At 34.6% G+C, this 21,177-nt stretch overlaps 2 protein-coding genes across 2 annotated transcripts in view; one reads left to right on the top strand and one right to left on the bottom strand.

Annotated features, from left to right (window-relative positions):
- Positions 1–21,177, bottom strand: part of LOC118197442 (uncharacterized) — a 576,327-nt gene that overhangs the window by 145,018 nt on the left and 410,132 nt on the right. The window lies entirely within an intron of this gene.
- Positions 14,312–21,177, top strand: part of LOC118198179 (transforming growth factor-beta-induced protein ig-h3-like) — a 70,352-nt gene continuing 63,486 nt past the window's right edge. The window contains exon 1 of the mRNA XM_035369795.2: positions 14,312–14,523. Within this exon, the coding sequence (XP_035225686.1) occupies positions 14,393–14,523 (131 nt within the window). The 5' untranslated portion in view covers positions 14,312–14,392. The remainder of the gene's footprint in view (positions 14,524–21,177) is intronic.

Here is a 21,177-nt window from a genome sequence, read left to right as displayed (position 1 = left end):
AGCGTGCAGACCATCGCACTACAAAGGCATGCGAAGAAGGCGGGAGAAATACGTTCCCTCTTTTAAAGGGCGACTGGAGTTTTTACGGGACTCAATCGCCAAATCCTGGTTGAGGAGAATTATCATCCACCACCCTTTTACTTCGGGGGCCACTGTAGAGACATTAGGTTTATTTCGGAAGCAGGAAAGATGAAAAATATGCAACGCCTTCCCCGGGAATCGAACCGCGGACCTATGGAATATGCGACCAGCATGCAGACCACCCCACCACGAAGGTATCCGAAGAAGGCGGAAGAAATACTTATAGTAAAAATTGTCCTTTAATTGTTTTAACTGGACTCGGTTTTTTGTGGTCTTCTATAGCATTGAAATTTTAATGAAAATATTTTGAATTTTTATGTATTTTTTGCTTGCCGCGAAGTGAGAACTGAATTTAGTAGCTCAGGCACTTTAAGTAAGCGGGGCTGAATCGGCTGTGAAAAATTGTTTCTTTTTTATTTGTTTAATTTCTTTTATACATCGTTTTAAATTTATTATAGGACTTGAATAGAGCTTGTGGTAATTCTTCAGGTGATATAATTTTTCTGCACTCTGAGGTATAAAACGAAAGAGATGTAATGCTGTTAAGTGAACCTAGCGCCGAAGTGTCGCTATGATAAAGAAATATAGTAAACTTTTAAAGAGTGCATTTATTCTATTGTGGTTTATGCACTATCGACGAAGTAGACTTAATTCAAAATCCGTTAACTGTTAATTCAATATATTTAAATGAAATGCAGGAAAATTGCGTATAATTTAATATTCAGTGCAAGGAAGTCATGTGGTCACATCAGATTTTTTTTTCCTTATTTATTTTTCCTTATTATAAAATAATCACAAGATTTTTTTCCCTTATTATAAAATAATCACAAGAATTTGGCCTAAATTATAAAATTTTATCATCTATCTGGTACTTTATATCTGCATGTAAAATTTGCAATACGAAACAATATCTCTAGGTAAAACGGCATTCAGTAGTTTCATACATTTTACAAGGACAAAGATCAAAAACCTCAGTTTTTGACATAGCTTAAAGGAACTTCTGAGAAAGTAATACTATTGTCTCTTTGCCTGAAATTTTCTGAAAACTTGAAAATCAGGATGTCTACATGAGTTAACTTGAATAAAACGTAGGCAACTGATGGGAATTGCCCTTACAATGCAGCTTCTAATAATCGGTTACTTCCGCAAACCTAACGGCACATTTAAATCAATCCTTAAATTAGTTCTTCCTTTTATAGTTGGAGCGACACGTGTGAAGAGCACAATTTCTACAGACGCATTTGGCAATGCTTTTCGATTGTTTCAGTGCGCTGCATTTTTAGTTTGTCGCTTTTAGAGTGTCCTTCAGCATCGATAGACAGACTTGCATCATCGATAAGAAAGTGAGCGTTGTTTATCGATTACAAATTTTTCAAATAAATCAAATTGAATGATTCTTTCCCTCACGTGCTCTACCATAAGTAATTATTATATTAAATCGTACATCTACAATCACTAAATTCTAATATCTATTTTATAATCATGCATTATTTCTGCAAAGGCGACAATACAGACATATATTAATTTTCCTTATTTTTTAGACTCATTACATGCACAATTGCTGTTTTTACTTCCTTGTACGAAGTAAAAAGGAAGTAATGTAATCGCGAAAAGTTTCAGACAGCATATTTCAACGAAAATATCCATTTTGACCGCTATGGAATGCAATTTAACGATGTTTTTGCGTGATATCTGTACGTAAGGACAGAATAAAAGACTTTTCCTTCAAAAAAATTATAAAACTGCTTTAAAATTAATTCTGAAGAGAATTTTTCGTGGCGTCTGTACGAACATATGTACGTACATATCTCGCATAACTCAAAAACGAGTAGCCTCAGAACGTTGAAATTTTGTATATAGGACTGCTATAACATGTAGATGTGCACCTCGTATTTTGGTTGCGATCGGCCGCACCAAACATATATAAATATATTTATATATATATCCATTTTGTTAGCCGGCTCAGTGATCTCAGTTTCTTTACTCTTATATGTTTGTAAATTATACATTTTTTGCTTTAAAAATGATTGAATTATGTTGTTTTTATCTTCCGGTTAAGGGTTTTATGCCTTTAGTAAATCTGTGTGCAATATTTTTAGAATTATCAGCAATTTTAAAGTTGTTTAATCGCCGCTAAGCCTGTTTTTAATGGCGGCCATTGATGTTTACATTTGAAACAGGAGACTAGTGGATTTGTTGCCAATCTAGAGAAACTTAGCTTCTCAACAACAAAGATAACGCATTCATTTATTATTGCCAATTAAATCATGTTTAATTCTTTCTGGAATTTTTTCGAGGAAATAAGCGTTTAAGATTTACTTCGTAATTTTTAATATAGATATTTTGAGTTTTTATGTATTTTTGCCTTCTCGCGAAGTGAGAACTGAATTAATTAAATGAAAAATACTCAATCGTCTGTGAAAAACTGTTTCTTTTTTGTTTTGTTTGCTTAATTTCTTTTACACATAGGTCTAGCTTTATTATAGTATTTGAATAGAACATGTGGCAACGATTAGATAATTCTTTAATGATATACATTTTGCGCATTCTGAGTTATAATATGAATGAAATATAATACTGTTAAGTAAACCTAGCGCCAGAGTGTGGCTATGGTAAACAAAGTGAATTTTAAAGAATGAATTTATTCTATTGTGGTTTATGCGCTGTCGGCGAAGTAGATTTAATTCAATCTAATTAGTTTAAATAAAATGCAAGAAAAAATGCGTATAATTTAATATTCCGTACAAGGAAGTCATGTGGTGTACACATCAGATTTTTTTATTAACAAGAGAACTATAAAGTATAGCATTGTTCATCTACATTCAACCAATGTAATATTAGTTTCCTTTTTAGTTTTGCTTTGAGTGGCAACAGCTGTAAAACGTTATATTTTGGTAGAATAAACTTATTTGGTAGTGTTTAAATTTTTAAGAGATTATTTAGTTAGAAATGATTTGATGAAAGGACAAAATGGTGTACATTTACTGTCGTATCTAACAAGAACTAAACTAAGCATGAAAACTGAAATAAACATGAACAACTGTTGCCATTAACACAAACTCAGTAGTAAAATAAAGCATGTTGCCAGTAACAAGATTATTGTAAAAATCATAACATAAAATTAAACAGTGAGAAAATAAATAAGGCAAAAGAAATGGAAATATTAAATATACATCCAACACTAAGCATATCAATAATTTTGATCATTGTATCGGCAATATGAGTCAGTTTCTGTTTATTAAGACTTTTGTAAAGGTCTCACGATGAATTAATTCGAATAATGGATACGATTGACAGCATCGTAGAGATTTATTCGCACTGCGTCCAGTCTCGTATATAACAAGGAGAAAAAATGTGATGTGTACTACATTACATGACTCTCTTGTACGGAATATTAAATTACACGCATTTTTTCCTGCATTTCATTTAAACTTATTTTCTCGAATTTCATTAGAGCTATAGTTCTCATTCAATTCTCACTTCGCGGCAAGGCAAAAATACATAAAACCTCAAAATATCTTTCTTAACACGTTGAGCGCCACGTCAGCCATCTGTGGCTGACACTAGATTTTCCGTTTAGGCCGCGTCAGATATCTGTGGCTAACACTAGATTTTCCGTTTAGGCCGCGTGAGCCATCTGTGGCTGACACTAGAATTTCCGTTTAGGCCGCGTCAGAAATCTGTGGCTGACACTAGATTTTCCGTTTAGGCCGCGTCAGCCATCTGTGGCAGTACTAAACTTTCCGTTTAGGTCGCGTCAGCTATTTATGGCTGACACTAGACCTTTTCGTTTAGGCCGGGTCGACCGCCGCTGGCTGACAGCGTGTAACATGATATATAACTATAAAATTTACACTGTTTTATGAAATTACACAAAATTTATTTAAAATGTACTTAATTTTGATTCATGATTTGATTTTGATTCATTGGATTTCATTGAAACACGGTCAATATAAAAACGGTTCTCCATTACAGCTATTACAAAATGTGACAACACTCTTTTAGTCTTTTTTCTGGCCATGACTCTACCACCTTCTGTTGCATTTTTATCATAACATAATTTACAATATTTTCGTACTTCAGAAGCTTTTCCCGATTTTCTTCGGAGTTTATGTTGTCGTTTTCTGGATATTCTTGCATTTTTTGTTCGACTGAATGTCTTCTTTTTCACAACTTGTTGCTATTTTCTACCGCGATATGAATCACTGGCCCTACAATACCAGCGCTTTTAAGCGAAGCGCGTGGCCTGAACGGGATTGGCTAAAACATACGCGTGGCGCTCAACGTGTTAATCATGTTCCAGCTTTTCATTAGTGGTTTTCCCGAGGTTAACGCAGACAGTATATTGCAACAATCCGTACAGCCCTGCCACCTAGTAAGTTTGCACGAAAACCTAGCCAAGATCATGTCAGGTAACAAAAACCATAATACATACCAAGTAACAAAAAAAAAAAAAAAAAAAAAAAAAAAAAAAAAAAAAAAAAACATTTGTACCTTTTTAGTATCGTAAACTCAGAAATAAAAAAAAAAAAAATTGTCCAGGAACTTTTCTGACAAAGGATGCATCAATGGACGGCGTGTTAAAAATTTTACACAATCTTTGTTGCACTGCATTTGAACTGATGTAGGGATCAAATGAAGAGTTTTTCTAATTTAATTAATCGTTTCCTCGTAGCAAGTTGAAAATGACAACAAAAATTGCACATTTTTAAATGAAATTTCTCATTCAATTTTTGTACTACGGGAGTAGACTTATAAGGTATTTCTCCCGCCTTCGTTGTGTAGCGGTCTGCATGCTGGACGCGCATTCCAGTGGTCCGTGGTTCGATTCCCGGCGAAGGGGTTCCTCATTTTTCATCACTCCTGCTTTAAAAATAATAACTTTATGACTCTACAGTGGCTCCCGAGCTAAAAGTGTGGTGGATGATGGATGATTCTCCACACTTAGGGTTTGGCGGGTGGGTCCCCTAAAACCCCTTTAAAAGGAGAAGTATATAAGGCAATTGTCCCGCCTTCTTAGCGTGCCTTCATGGTGTGGTGGTCTGCATGCTGGGAGCGTATCCAGAGGTCCGTGGTTCGATTCCTGGGGAAAGCGTTGCTCATTTTTCATCTGTCCAGCTTCCAATTTAACTAATGTCTCTACAGACTTGTATATTTATTTTTTTCATCACCAATGTTTCCCGGATAAAAAATAAGACACTGCATCAAAAGCTAGACATTAAAGCAACGTTAGCAAAACTGAAGTGAACTTTTAGAGACTGTAAAACAACTTCGTTTCCCTCCTTAAGTGAAACAATTATTAGATGAGCTTTAGAAGGATCGCAAAGAGATTTAATGTTATTTATTGGGAACGTATTAATAATTTCATTCCGTTTATTGAAGAATAGCACCTAGTTTATTCAGTAAAAATGCATTTCAGCTTAAAAGAGGGACTTGATATAAGTTAATCATCACGTTCTGTACACATTCTAGCTTTCAGAATTACTGTTGAAATGTATTCGCAGTCTAATCTGCTCTTAAAACGATTTCTTAAAATTTAAAGGAGCCTTAAAACACATATTTCAGAATTCAGCGAAAGAGAAAAAAATACAATCAGATTCCTCAAAATTCATTTTTTTATGTTGTTATACTTTTATTACAGGGATTTTTTTATTTGCGTTGCCTTTGAAAACTGTAGTAGACTACTAAATCAGTGAATGTGAAATAGGTTTATAGTTTTAAATTAAAATTTCATAATCTCTAACATTTAATTTCGCGGTCACGGGTATTGTTTCAGATTTGTGTACTTCAGCACTCAAAATTTCAGTGTAACAATGCAATCTTATAAAGAAATCATTAACGTATTTGTTGTTATTTATAAAGCATAAAAGGCTACAACAGATCAAAAGAGTTTATTTCATGCAGTTTCTAACAAACTTTTGCATTGTTAAAAAAGTCTATTCTTAAACAATCAAGTCTTCTTCCGTAACAAGGAGACCAATACTGTTGCAAATCTAATCTGAACAATTCACTTCAAATGAAGGTTTATTTCGTTTCTGGAGTGAACTGCTTTCAGAAAGTGATTTAAGTTTGCTAATTTAAAGCTTTGTAGAAAAGCGATTTTATAATTGAAAACTGCTGTTAGGTGGTGTGAGTGAGCCGAAAAACGGCGATTGCAGTACATAATGCGTGGACTGCTGCGTAAAATAATTTTCACGTTTTCTATCTTATTACCAACTGCGATTGTGGTCTTTGCATTTAACTATCTTGGATTGCAGGCAAGTTGCATGGTTATATTCTTTCATGTGACAATTTTTTTTGTATTATTTTGTGCAAACAGAAGTCATAAAATTATTGCGTACAATTTCAAACGCAATGAAAAAAGAAATTCTGATGTAAAACGTAACCTTATGATTAAACTGAAAAGATACATTGAACCTTTTGACTTTTGGACTGGATGTGACGTAAATAGTCAAGAAAGACGTATCTCTCCCGAAACTTCTGCTGTTAATAAAAGTGCGGACAGTTCTGAGAAAATACTCTCGGTAAACGAAGGGAAAATCGATGAAAGTGAAAAACTAATTGATTTAATTGATGATGATGCAAATGATAGTACAAGAAACTTTAGTAGAGAAGCATTTGACAGGCGATACCCGGAGCATCCAATTTCGGATGAAGATAAATATATTCAATGTATGAATCCATTCGCGCATGTCGATAAAGCATGAGCAGCATCAATATGAGAAATATGAACGGACTGGATGACATTAATTTAATAGATCTATGGACAGAATGTGATGAAGCGGACGCCTCTGCAAACAGTGAAATTCCTCCAAAGGACAAGAACGAATGTTTTGAAGAAAGCGTATTTAAAACGATTAAAGAAGATACCAGACGTGAAATCTGCAATGAAGTACCGGACTTTGATGAAAACGTTACCTATGGAGAAGAACTCGAAAATAATTCATGTCCTGGATTTGGGGATATTGAATCAGAAGTAGTCGCTGTTATAGATGCTGAAAATTGTGAAGTGCCTATTTATCAATGCATAGAAAGAGACACCTCCGCTAAGACCGAATCTAATATAGAAAGCAAGAAACCCCTGGAGAAATGTGAGAAGAACATCGACACAATTAGTGGAAATGGGCACATACAAGATGATAGAAATTTAGCTGACTTATCGACAGGACAATACAGAATGGATTCCTCTCACGCTAGCCTGTTTACACAGAACAGCGGAAACGACTCTTTTGGAAGTGATAAAGTAACAATGAAAGTAAACATCGCTCATGGAGGCTCAAATATATTGCCTGATTCTGGAAAAAATGTCATTGATGGTCAAAAACATGAGAATAATTCAAGTGGCGATACTGGCTATACCGGAAGATACAACAAATTGAATGATTCAGAGCAAAAATTGATTTTAAATATGATTTCTGATGTTAACAAACGAAGGGGAATCTGCCAGATGGAACACCAAGACATTACTCCTATTGAAACTAAGTTTGAAAATCTCAAGATGCCTCTTCTGGAAGCTCCTCTCGATATTCTCCGTGTAAGCGCGTTAGGCAATGAAAATAAAGAAAGAAAATTAAAAGAGAACGAAGAACAAAATAAGACGGATCTTTCTGACGGTGCTTCCCTGCAGCAACCTAAAACTGACCTACCGTCAACAGGACATGAAGGAAATCTTGCAAATGATTTTCGCACTCATTATGTTAACTCTCGCGTTAGGAAACGTATTGCCATTCGAAAAGCAATAGACGGACATGTATTCCAACTACTCTCTGTATATATCATTGGCATCTGTACTGGATATTGCATTGGAACCTTGTTAAAGAAATGAGATGACTTTTAAACTGCCTTTGCCAGGTTTACGAAATGTGAATCACCATTAAACTCAACAACACGAAAAACTTAAAATTCAAAATTTATATTGAAAAAATATTTTTTTTTCATAAAATGCATATTAAAGAGCCCTTTTAAAATGTTAATATAAATGTTGTTCTATAAGTTTCATTCTAATTGAAGCCTTTTCACTTTTTTTTGTTTTGTTTCTGTTTTTACTCCTGTAGAACTTAAGATTTCATTTCATTCCATTTAAGTTTGTATTTAATAAAAACACATGTATAGGGTTTTCGCTACTTCTCATTGAGTTCGTTATTATCTTCTTAACTTACATAAAGTACCATTTTAAGCAATCATAGGCGTAAAAAATTGTGAAATATATATATTTAAAAAGGTCTTATTAAGAACCTCGGGTAATGTTTTAAATACTAATTTAAAAATAAATGCGTTACTTTGAAGAAAACGAATTTCGGACGTTCTCGGGTAATGTTGTAAAAAACACTCTTGTACATTTCTATTACATATCGAAAAGAAAACAAAATTATCATCTACCTATATCAAGTATCGGACTTTTGCTGAATACCTGTTTCTTGCTTTACTTGGATTGGACGTAGTGAAGAAATATTTAATAAGTTTAATTCCAATTTCCAGTTGTGGTATTTTTAATAGAACTTTGAAAATATGCATTTAGTTATAGGGTTACTATCTATGTAAATAAAAGTTAAGATTATTTAGCACTACTTAGATCTTAAGCGAGTTTTCTCTCATTCTGTCAAAGAAGTCCTTAGATGGATTTTAGATAAATAACATTTTTATTAAAGCCTGACTTTAACAAATTGCGGAACTTCTGGCTGCAAATTTAAAACCCCGCCACTTGCACGATTTAAATAAGAGAAATATAATTGGATTCATGGTTTGAGACTCCAATAACAGTAACAAAAGTAATGCAAAAATGCGTAATCTAGTTGCTTTTTTTTTTTTTAGTGGTGCCAAATCTTTCTAACTAATTACAGATGTTTGACTAATCCAACATGGTGGGATTTAACAAAAAAAGGGGGATGTTTTAGGAACCAGACGAACTCACTAAGAGAAGAAGAGCTTAAGAACTTAAATCTTCAGTTGAGGTAAAGTGAAAGCATACTCGGAAGTTTGTGCAATTAAACATAACATAATACTTCAAAAAATTAAACTTCCAGTCATGTTTTATTTTATGGTAGTCCTTCATGCTCCTGTTCGCAAATTTCTTCCATGTTGGGAAAAATTATCGTTTCATCCGAACCCATTTTCGCGAATGGTGATCATACCGGTCATCTCCAGGCATCATCATATTTGCCCCTGGGTCTCTGATCCTCCTCGATTTTCGCGATCCTTCGATGTCCTCAGCAGATATGGAACTATTCCTGGGAAAATGTTGTTGCACCGCTAGCATCCACCACCTCGGTTGACCTCCATCTTCCTTTCACGGTCGCAGCATCCTTTTACTTCATTTTACTGCACTTCTTCAATGTCAAGCGTTCATTTCCATCGTAGATTTGGGCAGCTGACCATTTCTTCCACCATTGCATCTTTCTGGGATTGTAGCTTTCTGAGCCTTTCGTTGGCCTTCTTCTTCAAGCTGACTTTGCCGTTCACTCGACTGGTCGTGACGTCTACTAACTTAGTTGTTGTTGCTTTCTGAATCTTTGTTACCTTCTTTGAAATTTCGATCTTTATTTTGGACCTCTCCTCCTCGTCTGTATCCTTCTTTTTAAAAATATATCAAACATCCGATTTTTCCTTTCTTTATTTGACTGGCAATTTTCCTTAGACGACTTGGATTTAACTACTATGCCCACCGTTGATGGCAATTGTTTACATAACTTAAATAAATAATTTTTAACTGTATTACTATTTATACGCTCTGCAATATATGACTGTGCTCCCAAAAGGAACATCTTAAAACACTTTATGCGAAGACCAGCGTACGTTTCTCAAACATTTGAATTGACCGACGTCAGAAATTTTGGAAATGTAAAATGAGGTAAGAAATGCAAATGATTAGAATTACAAAGCAACTGCACATGCATGGAATGAGAACCCGCATCTTGTCTCTTGTATATAAAGGACTGTAAATTTGCGTTGAAACCTGTCCTCGACCTTTCTGTCGTCCTCTGTCTGCGGTGAACGTTAGTGGTCAATATGCCTCGTCAACAGTGGAAGGTACCATACCAACAACTAACGGACTTCAAATGAAGCCGAACCGTAGGTACGCGACAGGGTGGACTTTCCTATAGATCAATCGTAGCTCGCAAGCGTCATAATGCTACAACAGTGATTTGGAAGAAATGACAGAGGAAATCCAAACAAGTTGAAATCCTGGAAGTGACGCACGAAGAGTACAATAGCACGGGACGACAGACACCTCATCCGCATGGCTTGACGGATCATACAGCGTCCTCTCGTGTGTTAGAACAGTGTTGGAGCACAGATACAGGAGTTGTCTGGCTCCACGGTTCGTCGTCTTATTGTGCAGCTTGAACAGCATGCAAGGGTTTCTCTATACAGGATTCCCCTGTCGCGGAATCACAGACGTCTTCGAATTCAATGGTAACGGCAATCGAGTGTGTGGTGTTCCCTGTGGAACCAAATTGTTTTCTCCGATGAATCTCGCTACAATGTGGAGTGCAATGATGGAAGAGTGTGCTTCAGACGTTTCAGAGGGGGAACGTCTGCTCCCACAGAATGTCATCCAGCTTCATACAGCACAAACGCCTGGCATCGGGGTGTGGGGAGCTATTGGGTATATTTCTAGATCCCATCTAGTGCAGACCGCCAACAACCTCAACAGTGATCGCTACATAAGGGAAGTTGCGGAGAGAGTAGTTCTCCCCAATCTTCGAATCATTCCGGGCCCTGTGTTTCAGTTGGATATTTTCCGTGCACATGCAAATTTTCTTTAGGGCCCCACAGGTTTCACTTCTTCCATGGCCTGCTTATTCCCTGGATATGTCTCCCACTAAGCATGTCTGGAATGTTATTGGTCGGTGACTCCATCGTACAACTGGTGGAACACACGCTAAGACTGCACTTTGGTGTCAAGTCGAAGCCATATGGAATGACATTCCTCAGGATTGCACTTAGAACCTGTATGATTCAATGCCACGACGCGTACTCACATTTCGATTCTACGACTCAAATTATGCCAAACTGCCATGCGGTTGTTGTAAAAGTCGAGTAGATTTTAGAAAATTAGCTCTCAAAATTTTACCTTCTCAATGCTAATTGAATTCGATATTTATTTATATATCTTTTTTTTTTTTTTATTATTATTAAACGTACTTGGTTCCTTCTTCCAGAATTCGAAATTTAGGCTTAATCCAAATATAATTCGCATATTTTATATGATTTATTTTTAAAATTAGTATTTTTAAATATTTTTATAAATTTTTCGAAAAAAACATTTGTATTATAACCTATAAAAGTTTTAAAATCATCTTAAAATAGATAAATTTCTAGGCACACATGCAAAAAATTAGAGTATTTTATTCAAAATTTTCTAAGGTACACATGTATTTACATACTAGAGCGTTTTGAAATTTTTCTTTTGAGCGATAATAACGCCAACCGATAATACGCATTTACTCGTAGTTAAACTTATTTGAAAGTATGAACGATGACTTTTTTTCCCGCTCGTCTACAGTGAAAAAAAGGAAAGGAAAATACGTTGCTATCAATTCAGAAGTTCGCCAAGTAAATTATTCTTGGCGAAAACTGAAAAAAATACGCGAAGATAAATTTCTGAATTTCACCGTAAATTCCGCACCAGATTTTACGAAATTTAATATTTAGGTATAATTTGAGTCGTAGAATCGAAATATGAAAAAAAAATTGGCATGTCATTTCAGAAAAAGTCTGATTTTGTGTCAAAATACCTGTGTTAGAATAATGACGCAATATATTCATCTAATATATATCCTAAGTCGCGCTTTCGAGACATAAAAAACGCAATTTGAATTCCCTCAATTGACCCAGTACAACGGAAGATATAGAATTGTCGCTTTTTTTCCCGCAGTGTACATGACTCATGTAACTTGTATGCTTATATTAGGTTTATGTATCCTTTCCTTGCTGCTTTTTGCATATTGGCATTTCTTTTGAAATCTTTTGGCCTTTCCCAACGAATGTATTTAGTATCCGACCATTCGAAACAACATATTTCGAGCAAATAAATAATATTCACACATTCAAAACACTAAAAAATAATTTCTGATTTCATATTCATTTTTTAAAAGAAATAAAAGATGACTCATTAACAAAAGTAAAAGACGGATTTAAAATTTTATTTTTCGCATGCCTGTTTTTAGAGTGAATAATAATTTTACTAATGTTTATAAAAATCAACAATTACATTCATTTCCTGTTATATCATATATATATTAAAAATCAAATAAGGGTAAAAGTTATTAATTTTCGATATTAATTTTTAAATCTCTCAGTAATTAATATGCATCATGCACAAGAATAATAGAAAGCCTATATTACACATTTTTTTTTCCGGTGTTAAAATTGTTTTTCTAAAAGTTTTGCCGAGCTCCTAAACTGTGCATGCGTATTGTTGATTTGGTTTATCTGATTATGGCAAAGCACTCGAGGGCTATCTTCCAAAGTAGATACCTTCGTGGAAGGCTTTCTAAAGAAAATTGGCTCGTATACATGTTACACATGGCAAAAGCCACGAAAATGCCCATGAACCAGCCCTTTCGCATTAATTCGAACTCCAAACCGAAATACCAGTGTTCAGTGACTTTTACCGCTGGGCTGCTCGTGGGCTCATGTTTTTGGTCTATCAGCTAAAATGTCCGTTAGTCCAAAGGGCGTTAGCTTAAAAGGGCTGTTAATTTCGTTTTGGCATTTTATAGCGTTTCACTTTTCAAATTGTTGCCACGAAGTATTATCGGCCAGTATTAAAGAAATTAAATAATGAAAAATCTGCATAATCGTATGTATGTTTCTCGCATAGTGATAAAACAACAGCACCTAGAGCTATCCAATTTTGAATAACGTACTTCTCCACCCGAATATGGGCCTACCAGCGGCCGAGCGGTAAAGTCGCTGAACACCGATAGTTCGGTCCGAGGTTCGAATCAAGTGAACGGGCTGGCTGCATGGGTGTTTCCCTGGTTTTCCCCATGTCTAACGTGTATACGAGCCAGTTTCCCTTAGAAAATCTTCCACGAAAGGCATTCCTTCTCTTAGGCAGATAGCCCTTGACGCTTTGCTGTAATTAAATAACTTAACCACCCGAATATGGGCATCAAATGAACAAATTTGGAATTTGGTTTATTATCTATTTTATATCTTATAAAGCATTTATGGATTGGATTGAATTGGTTTATTTAATTTTGGCAAAGCACACGAGGGCTATCTGCCTAAAGGGAGGGATGCGATCGTGGAGGACTTTCTAAGGGAAACTGGCTAGTATACACGTTACACATGGGAAAACCACGAAAACACCCATGCAGCCAGCCCGTTCGCGAGATTCGAACCTCGGACCGAACAACCAGTGTTCAGCGTCTTTACCGCTCGGCCGCTGGTGGACCCATAAAGCATTTATGAGTTTTTGATTAAGAAACTAAACGATTTCAAAGCGAACAATTGGAATACTGTATGGAAACAAAAACATTTTTATCTCCAGCGCGCGAGATTGTGTATCTGAAATTCTTAAAGACATATTTCTTTTTAAATTATTTTGCGATATTGCTGTTGAATTGAATTTTATGGCTTAAATGCAAAGAACATGACATTTAATAAATAGAGATAACACAAAAAACGTTAAAAAAAAGCCCCTTTGGATGCAATATAAAATCTGAAATATTCAGATTTTTTAAAAAATTTTAATTGTAAATTTTTTTATTGTAATATTTAAATTTTGAGGGAAGAAAAGGGTAAGTATTTATCTTAATGATGCAAAACATCTAACCAAAAAGAAATCTTGAATTAGAATTTAAACTATGCAGAATATCTATATTCAGACCTCCTGTGTAGTTTAAAATATTTATTTATCATTTGTGGGTTTAAAATTAGTTGTTACTTGACACTAGTAGTTGCTGACATATTTTGCCAGCTCTACTCCTAGTTTGCATTAATATAGTTAATATATTATATTATGAAGTTCCAGCAAAATGAGATGAACTTTTCGTAAAAATTCGAAAGAGTTCAAGCCAAAATTGCAGCAGCGTTCTCAATAATTCCTTTCTACGTAACGGTACAGGTTTTTTGGGGACGGATACTGTCATCACACGGACGGGTAAGGGTCATCACATCATGTGATCAAAAGATCACGGAGAAAGATCGAGAGATTGTCGGCATGAGCGCCCTCTACGATCCACTAACTATAAACACTCATCGTGAACTGGAATTTCAGGATTCATTCACGAGAGCATCGCAGAGAGAGATATTCTCAGCCTTTATCTAAGCGAGTTTTTTTCGCTGTTTGCCAGCGACAATGCGCTTTTTGAGTTTAGCGACAGTTTGTTCCGCTCTACTCGTTGCCCTCATCGCACGGGGGTGCGCTCAAACTTCGAACAGGCAAAAGAGATTCCTAAGTCAAGATTTCTGGAATCCCCTTTCTGATAGGTGAGTAAGTTAACACTTAAGTCTTCAAACATTTAAATGGTAAGTTTGCACGCTTTCATTAATTTTTAGTGTAACACTATTTGCAATTCATGGTTCAGTTATTTATATTTATGAACGTGCACAGCTCGAAGAGTCAGTCGTGTCGGCGTTTGAAATTTTATTATTTATTACTGAATTTTTAAAAAAAAAAAAGTTTAAAAAGGTTCAAAGGCTCAAAGGGGTTTTTTCAACGTTTTGTGTGTTACCTTTATTGATTAAATATCATGTTCTTTGCACTTAAACCATAAAATTCAGTTCAACGGCCATATCGCAAAATCATTTAAAAAGAGCATACCTTTTTACTCCCGTAGTATTAATACTCCCGTAATATTCCACATACGTAACTACATCATATGCAAAAAACCGATTTCAAATATTCTAATTTTTAAAGAAGTTACAAGCATTTAAAATATGTAAACAACCTAAACTTTGCCCTTTAAATTTTGGAGAAAATGTAAAAAATTGTGGCTCTAGTGTAGAATTGGGTGCCCCTTCGATTAGCGACAATTTTTTGTAAAATTTTGGCGATGAAATCTCATTTCTGGTTACCATGATAGTTTAACTTTGCTTTAACCTCCTGATTTTTTTAAATAAAAATAGATTGATGTCTACATGGTCAAATTTAAAGCAGTGCGCAATGCCTAGTTTGTGCAAATCTGGGATTTTTTTTTTTAAGTGAAAACAGATCGATGTGTACATGGACACAGAGTTTATGCAATTCTTTGACTTCTTATTTTGGTTTTGTGTAGCGGCCATCTTGAAATTGTGTCTTCCTGGCGCCGATCTTGGTGTCAAAAAAGAATCGCCAAAAAACAAGGGGCACCCAATTGTAAATCTTTACCAAAATTGCATTTCAACAATTATTTACTGATGTATAATTTGCATATTTGACCAAAAGAAAATTTCCGATACACAGTCTCGCGCGTTGAATATAAAAAGGGTTTTTTTTTTCCCTTACAGTGTTGCCATTGCTCGCTTTGAAATCGCTGAGTTTCTTAATCAAAATTTCATAAATGTTTTGCAAAATATGAAACAGATAATAAAACAAATTCCAAATTCAGGCTTCCAGATGCTCATATTCTTGTGGCAACGAACGTCATTCAAAATTGGATGGCTCTAGGTATTATCAGAATGCGAGAATCATACATACATTTATGCATATTCTTCATTATTTAATTTCTTTAAGTATAATGCAGGGATCTAATATTTGGTGGCAACAGTTTGAAAAGTGAAACGCCACAAAATTAATACGAAATTAATAGCCCTTCTGGGCTAATAATCTCTTTCAAGAAAAAATGGTTATTCCAATGTATGGTATTATTTTTATCACCTTTTCTTGGAATATGTAACTCCAGGAATAAAAGTTCCTTTTGTCTTCCCCCCCTTTTACCCCACGTGTTTAGATTCTGCCAGGTTTAAACAGTTGTAACTATCTCGACAGTGCGTTCTCTCGCTGGCGACACTTTAAAACTTACATGCCGTCAAATTCTTGATCCAGCTCATAATAGCTTAGCATTTAATGGTGTAGTCTTAGACTATTGATCAACGTTTAAATTTATTTGACTGTTATTATTTATTTGCGTCACCACAAGCTGTGATTTGTAGCATAAAGTCGTGCCCTTATGTTCAAAGCTCTGTTTAAATGGTTTGGCATATTATGCCAAAGAACACTACTGCTATCTGCCTAAGGAAAGGGATGCCTTCGTGAAAGACTTTCTATAGAAAAGTAGCTCATGTGCATTCGCCTGAAATCAAACCCAGGTCGAAATTACCAGTGTTCAGCGATTTCACCGACGGTGGGCCATTCTTTATAAATAAAAAGGTTGTTTCAAAACCTTTTAAGAATTTGTCGTTCTGTCTGAGGCATAGCGATAACTTGTCACGTGTCTGTTAGGGTTGTAGGAGTAAAGTAGCAGTATTAGATCAAGTATAAACTTGTAACTTTAAACACGGAAATTATAAATTTTTAGAAGCTAAGAGTTTTCATGGAGGAAAAAATCGCTTCTCACATACACGCAGGCAAACATACATCACTGTAAAAAGAAAAGTTTTTTGGAGACCCAAATTCATGCTTATTCACTAAAAACTCACTATTAAATTTTTGGACGGAAAACATTGCCTTCCTTACCTATGTATTTGGAAAATATTTCGGACATACACCAAGAGACTATGTGAATGTTGACATTCACCGCTGAAAGTCGACATTCTCCAGATTTCGGTGTTTCACCGTAACATATATATAAAATTTCTTGTTGAAAATACAAAAACTTAAAAAACAAATTTTTAAAGTCCACCGTCACCTTAAGATATCCTTATTTAATTAAGGTTTGTTAATTAACTTCTTGGTATATCCTTATTTAATTAACTTCAAATAATTTAAAATATTATTATTATGATTAATTTTTAATGTAGTAACGAAATAATTATAGACGATTAAACTTTTCAAAAAAAAGTGTTGCCAATTAAAAAATTAAATTATTAGCTCAAAGGACGTTAGCCTATAAGGGCTGTTCATTTCAAAACGAAAGTTTACGTCGATTCACTTTTCAGACTGTTACCACCAAATTTTATCGCCATGTATTATATTTAAAGAAACTAAATAATAAAGAACATGCATGAATGTGCCCTGCACTGTGAAAAAATAACGGTACCTAGAGCCATCAAATTTTGAATAACGTAATTCTTCACTGAATAGGGGCATCTGAAGCACTATTTGGAATTTTTTTTATTAACTATTTCAAATTTTGTAAAACTTTAACAAATTTTTGATTAACAAACTAAACGATTTCAAAGTGAGTAAATAAAAATATCTCCAGCGCGTGAGACTGTGTATCGAAAATTCTAAAGATTTGCTATTTTTAAATATTTTGTGATATTGCTGTTGAATTGAATTGTATGTGGTTTAAGTGAGAAGAACATGATATTTAATAAATAAAGGTTTAAAACGTTAAAATAAAGTCCTTTAAATAAACTCTTTTTTTTTTTAATGTATTATTACAGTCCATTCCAGAATCTCATCTACCTCAGAAAACTGTGACATTTCACGTCGCTACAGAATTTAAGGTACGCTAGAAGTTTTTATATCCGGATAACAGTTAAAGTTAGAAGCATATGCAGATTTTTCACGCATTAACAGTTTTAAAGTTAAATCTGACCCTAATCTGATAAAAGCACTTCTAAATATAGAAAAGCGACGTATAAACATAGAAAATGCGTGTGATTTATGCATGTAGTTTAGTTTATTTAAAGAGCCTAATATGCTGCAATTCATTATCACTTGAATATCTCAGGGACATTTTTGGTAAAAATTAGATTGAAGATTTGGAAAATATTCTTTCTGAACTTTTCCTAAACTACGTTATTCATAGTTCTTTCATTTGATTTCAGATTAATCCGTGCCTAAAAAAATACGTTTAGCTATACCAGAATTGCTTTATCGCAAACACAGGTTGTGGTAAGAATGCTGCGAGGATTATTCGTATAATCGTTTCCGCATCTGTTAATTGCGACAAATAATTTATTCTTTAACCTACAAAGAAAGATTTTACTCCAGTAATGACAGATGTGTTATTACTGGAATCACAGAGAATCCGTTTACGGTTTATTGCGATCTATCAAGTTATTCTTAAATTAATAATTATTCTTCAATCATTGCGAACCTAAAGGAATATTCTTGATATATTCTAAATATAACTTCATCAATAAGCATATTAATGGAGTTGTGCCTCGTTAGAGTAATAAGAAACGAGAGATGCGTTTATTAGTGATAACGTTTAATTGCAAAGAATAATAAAATAGAAATTATATTTAAAAAAAAATCTGAAAGCTTTCAGAGTTTATATTACGTCCAATGGGTTTTTTTTTTTTTTCAACGTTTTGTGTTTTATTTTTATATATTAAATACCATGTTCTTCGACCTTAAACTATAAAATTCAGTTCAACAGCAATATCACAAATCATATAAAAGAGCATGTCTTTAGAATTTCCGATGCAGTCTCGAGGTTGGGGATAAAAATGTCCCCCCCCCTCTATACCATGGAGGTAAGAAAGGAACGAGTGGCCAACCGGCACTAGAAGTGAAGCACTGCTTCGAAGCTTCGGTCACCAGATGGGGTGTTTTTTGTTTACATTCAGAAGCTCGCTTGACAGTGTTCTGATAGTATTTCGACAGACGACAGTTCCATACAAATCGAAAAAGAGCACTTTCGCATGAAAGAAACATTCATAGTGTGATGGATAATAACAATTTGTATACTTTAGTGACATTTACGCAAAAATCACATCTTGGTTATTTTTCGATAACTAACAGCGATTTTGATTATGAATTTGTTTTATGAAATTCTAAGCTGTTGAACTTCAAAAATATAGATTTTAACAAAAATGTTATGCTTAAAGAATGAAAAAGACCTTATGGTACCTTTAAAATTGTATACGTCTTTCGATACCCTCGATAGAGTATTCGCTACTTTTATTTTATGTTCCAAACGCCAAAATGTTTTAAATGAAATAATTTTTTTTCACATAGTCGGGATTTTGACCCTGTCGGGATTTCGACCGTGTCGGGACTTTGGGTTGTCGGGATTTCGGCCCTGTCGGGGTTTTGGACAGTCGGGATTCTGGCTTGTCGGGATTTCGGCTGTCGGGATTATGACCCAGACCCCTTTTTTATATGTATAGATTACGCATAAGAAAAATTATGAGTAAAAAATATTTTAAAAGATATAATCGGTATTTAAATTGTACTTATTGCACAATGCATTGAATACTATCGATTGCATTAATTTTTTTATGGAATCTGGGAATTTAGAATTTTCGATGCCATAAGAAATCCGCAGTGCCCTCGCCTGGATTCGAACTTCGGACCTCCAGATTGCGCATCCTACGTGCTAGCCAATCACTGCACAAAGGCACGCAGAAAGGGGTAATTAAATGAAAGAAACTGAGAGAACTGAGAAACTTTTGTTAAAAACGTCTCTTCCCAGAAGCAAACATGCGTACGATTTTTTATCGGTCAGAGTATTAGCATGTTCTCCTTTTACTTACGCATATATCAGATGTTTATCGTTCATTAGAAAAACTAGAGTTTGCAAAACAAATGAAGCGATTTGTCTCGTGTAAACTGTGAACAAAATGCTTATACTTATGTGTTGATAAATTTGGTGTCCTATTTACTGCTATAAATAGCTATTGATCATTTGCTGGATCATTACTTCCTCAGTGTAAGGTTAATTGCTTTATCAGATATCTAACGGTAATGTATTTATTTACTGTTAAAGCCCGGGAAGGTGAAGAAACATTAAAGAAAGCCACAGGAATTCTTAAGCAATGTAAATGTAAATTGATATGTGTATGTTCGCGAATAAATGTCACTTGCATAACTAAAAATAATTATTGTTAGAACTTACAATGTTTCAAAGCCCCAAGGATAGCTGATATAGGCAACTGGCTATTGCACCGATTTTCAGTGTGTGCCAGTTTAAACAAAAGCATAGTTTTCTTAGAGTTTTTATTTATGTTTAATTAATACTAGGCATCAAATGTACTGATCAGATGGGACTTCGAAAATGCTGTGATTACTGTAAATACCCAGATGCCCCGAAGCAGACATTTTCTTACTTCTCGTATACTTCGTTAATCATCTTCATAAACGTAGTTTAGGCTTGATTTTTTTTCTACTTTCCGTATGTTAAAATCTTCTCCATGGGATTAAACGTTAAGTGTTCTTATGTAATGTAAACTTTAAGCGGTATAGGAGATGTCACAAGATTTTGTTTGGACACATCAAACTGTTTTTCCGAGAATGAAATGAAATATATATATGTGTTACCGACATTGTATGAAACTCCGGCATTCTATAGCATGCCTAGGTATTTTATAGAATGCCTGAAGTTTCTAGGCAAAGTATGAAATATGAGAATTATTATATACTTTATCTAGGCATTGTACACAATACCTAGGCATTCCATAGAATGACAAATGCTTTTTAGGCAAAGTATGGAAAAAAGAGGCTTATGATAAGGCTATTATTTAAAAGACGTTCATTCCTCAAAATGCAATGTTATTTTGAAAAATTAATAAAAGAGTGCCATTAAAAACTATTATTCCAAATATTGTTACGTTATTTTCTTCCTTCACGTTCGTGTACGGGGTTCGTAGATATGGAGTGAATAACGACGACACTTGATGAAATATCAAAACACACTTTATTTGCCAGTATTGTCAGGACAGCTCTAAAACACGTTTTACAGTCTAGACTAGAAGAGAAACACGCTAATGTGACAATCAAAATCGTAAAAACAACCTTGTATTTAGCGTAAGTATATTGAAACACTCAATCGATTTCGAGGGCAGCTAAAGGTCCCTCCTCATCAGGAGAAAGAAATACCTAGAAAGAAGAAAAATAAAGGGGAAAGAGTCTCAGAAACACGCAGTCCTTATCAGCACAGCACGTGGTTATAACCGGATTTTTAATCAGAGTTACACTGGCCGCCTACTTTTACTGAGCCAGGCTATCTGATCAAACATGTAACACAAAGGACAAGAAAATTAGCGAAGTTAAAAATAGGGAGCGAGGGGCGACTGCACCTTCACACTCAAAATCTGAACTTCGAACGT

The sequence above is a fragment of the Stegodyphus dumicola genome, chromosome 12, assembly GCF_044657685.1.
Source record: "Stegodyphus dumicola isolate Sdum_Otavi_A_Nest chromosome 12, ASM4465768v1".
NCBI lineage: Eukaryota > Metazoa > Arthropoda > Arachnida > Araneae > Eresidae > Stegodyphus > Stegodyphus dumicola.
The sequence above is the reverse complement of the archived record's forward strand: the minus strand, read 5'-3'. Positions and strand labels throughout refer to the sequence as shown.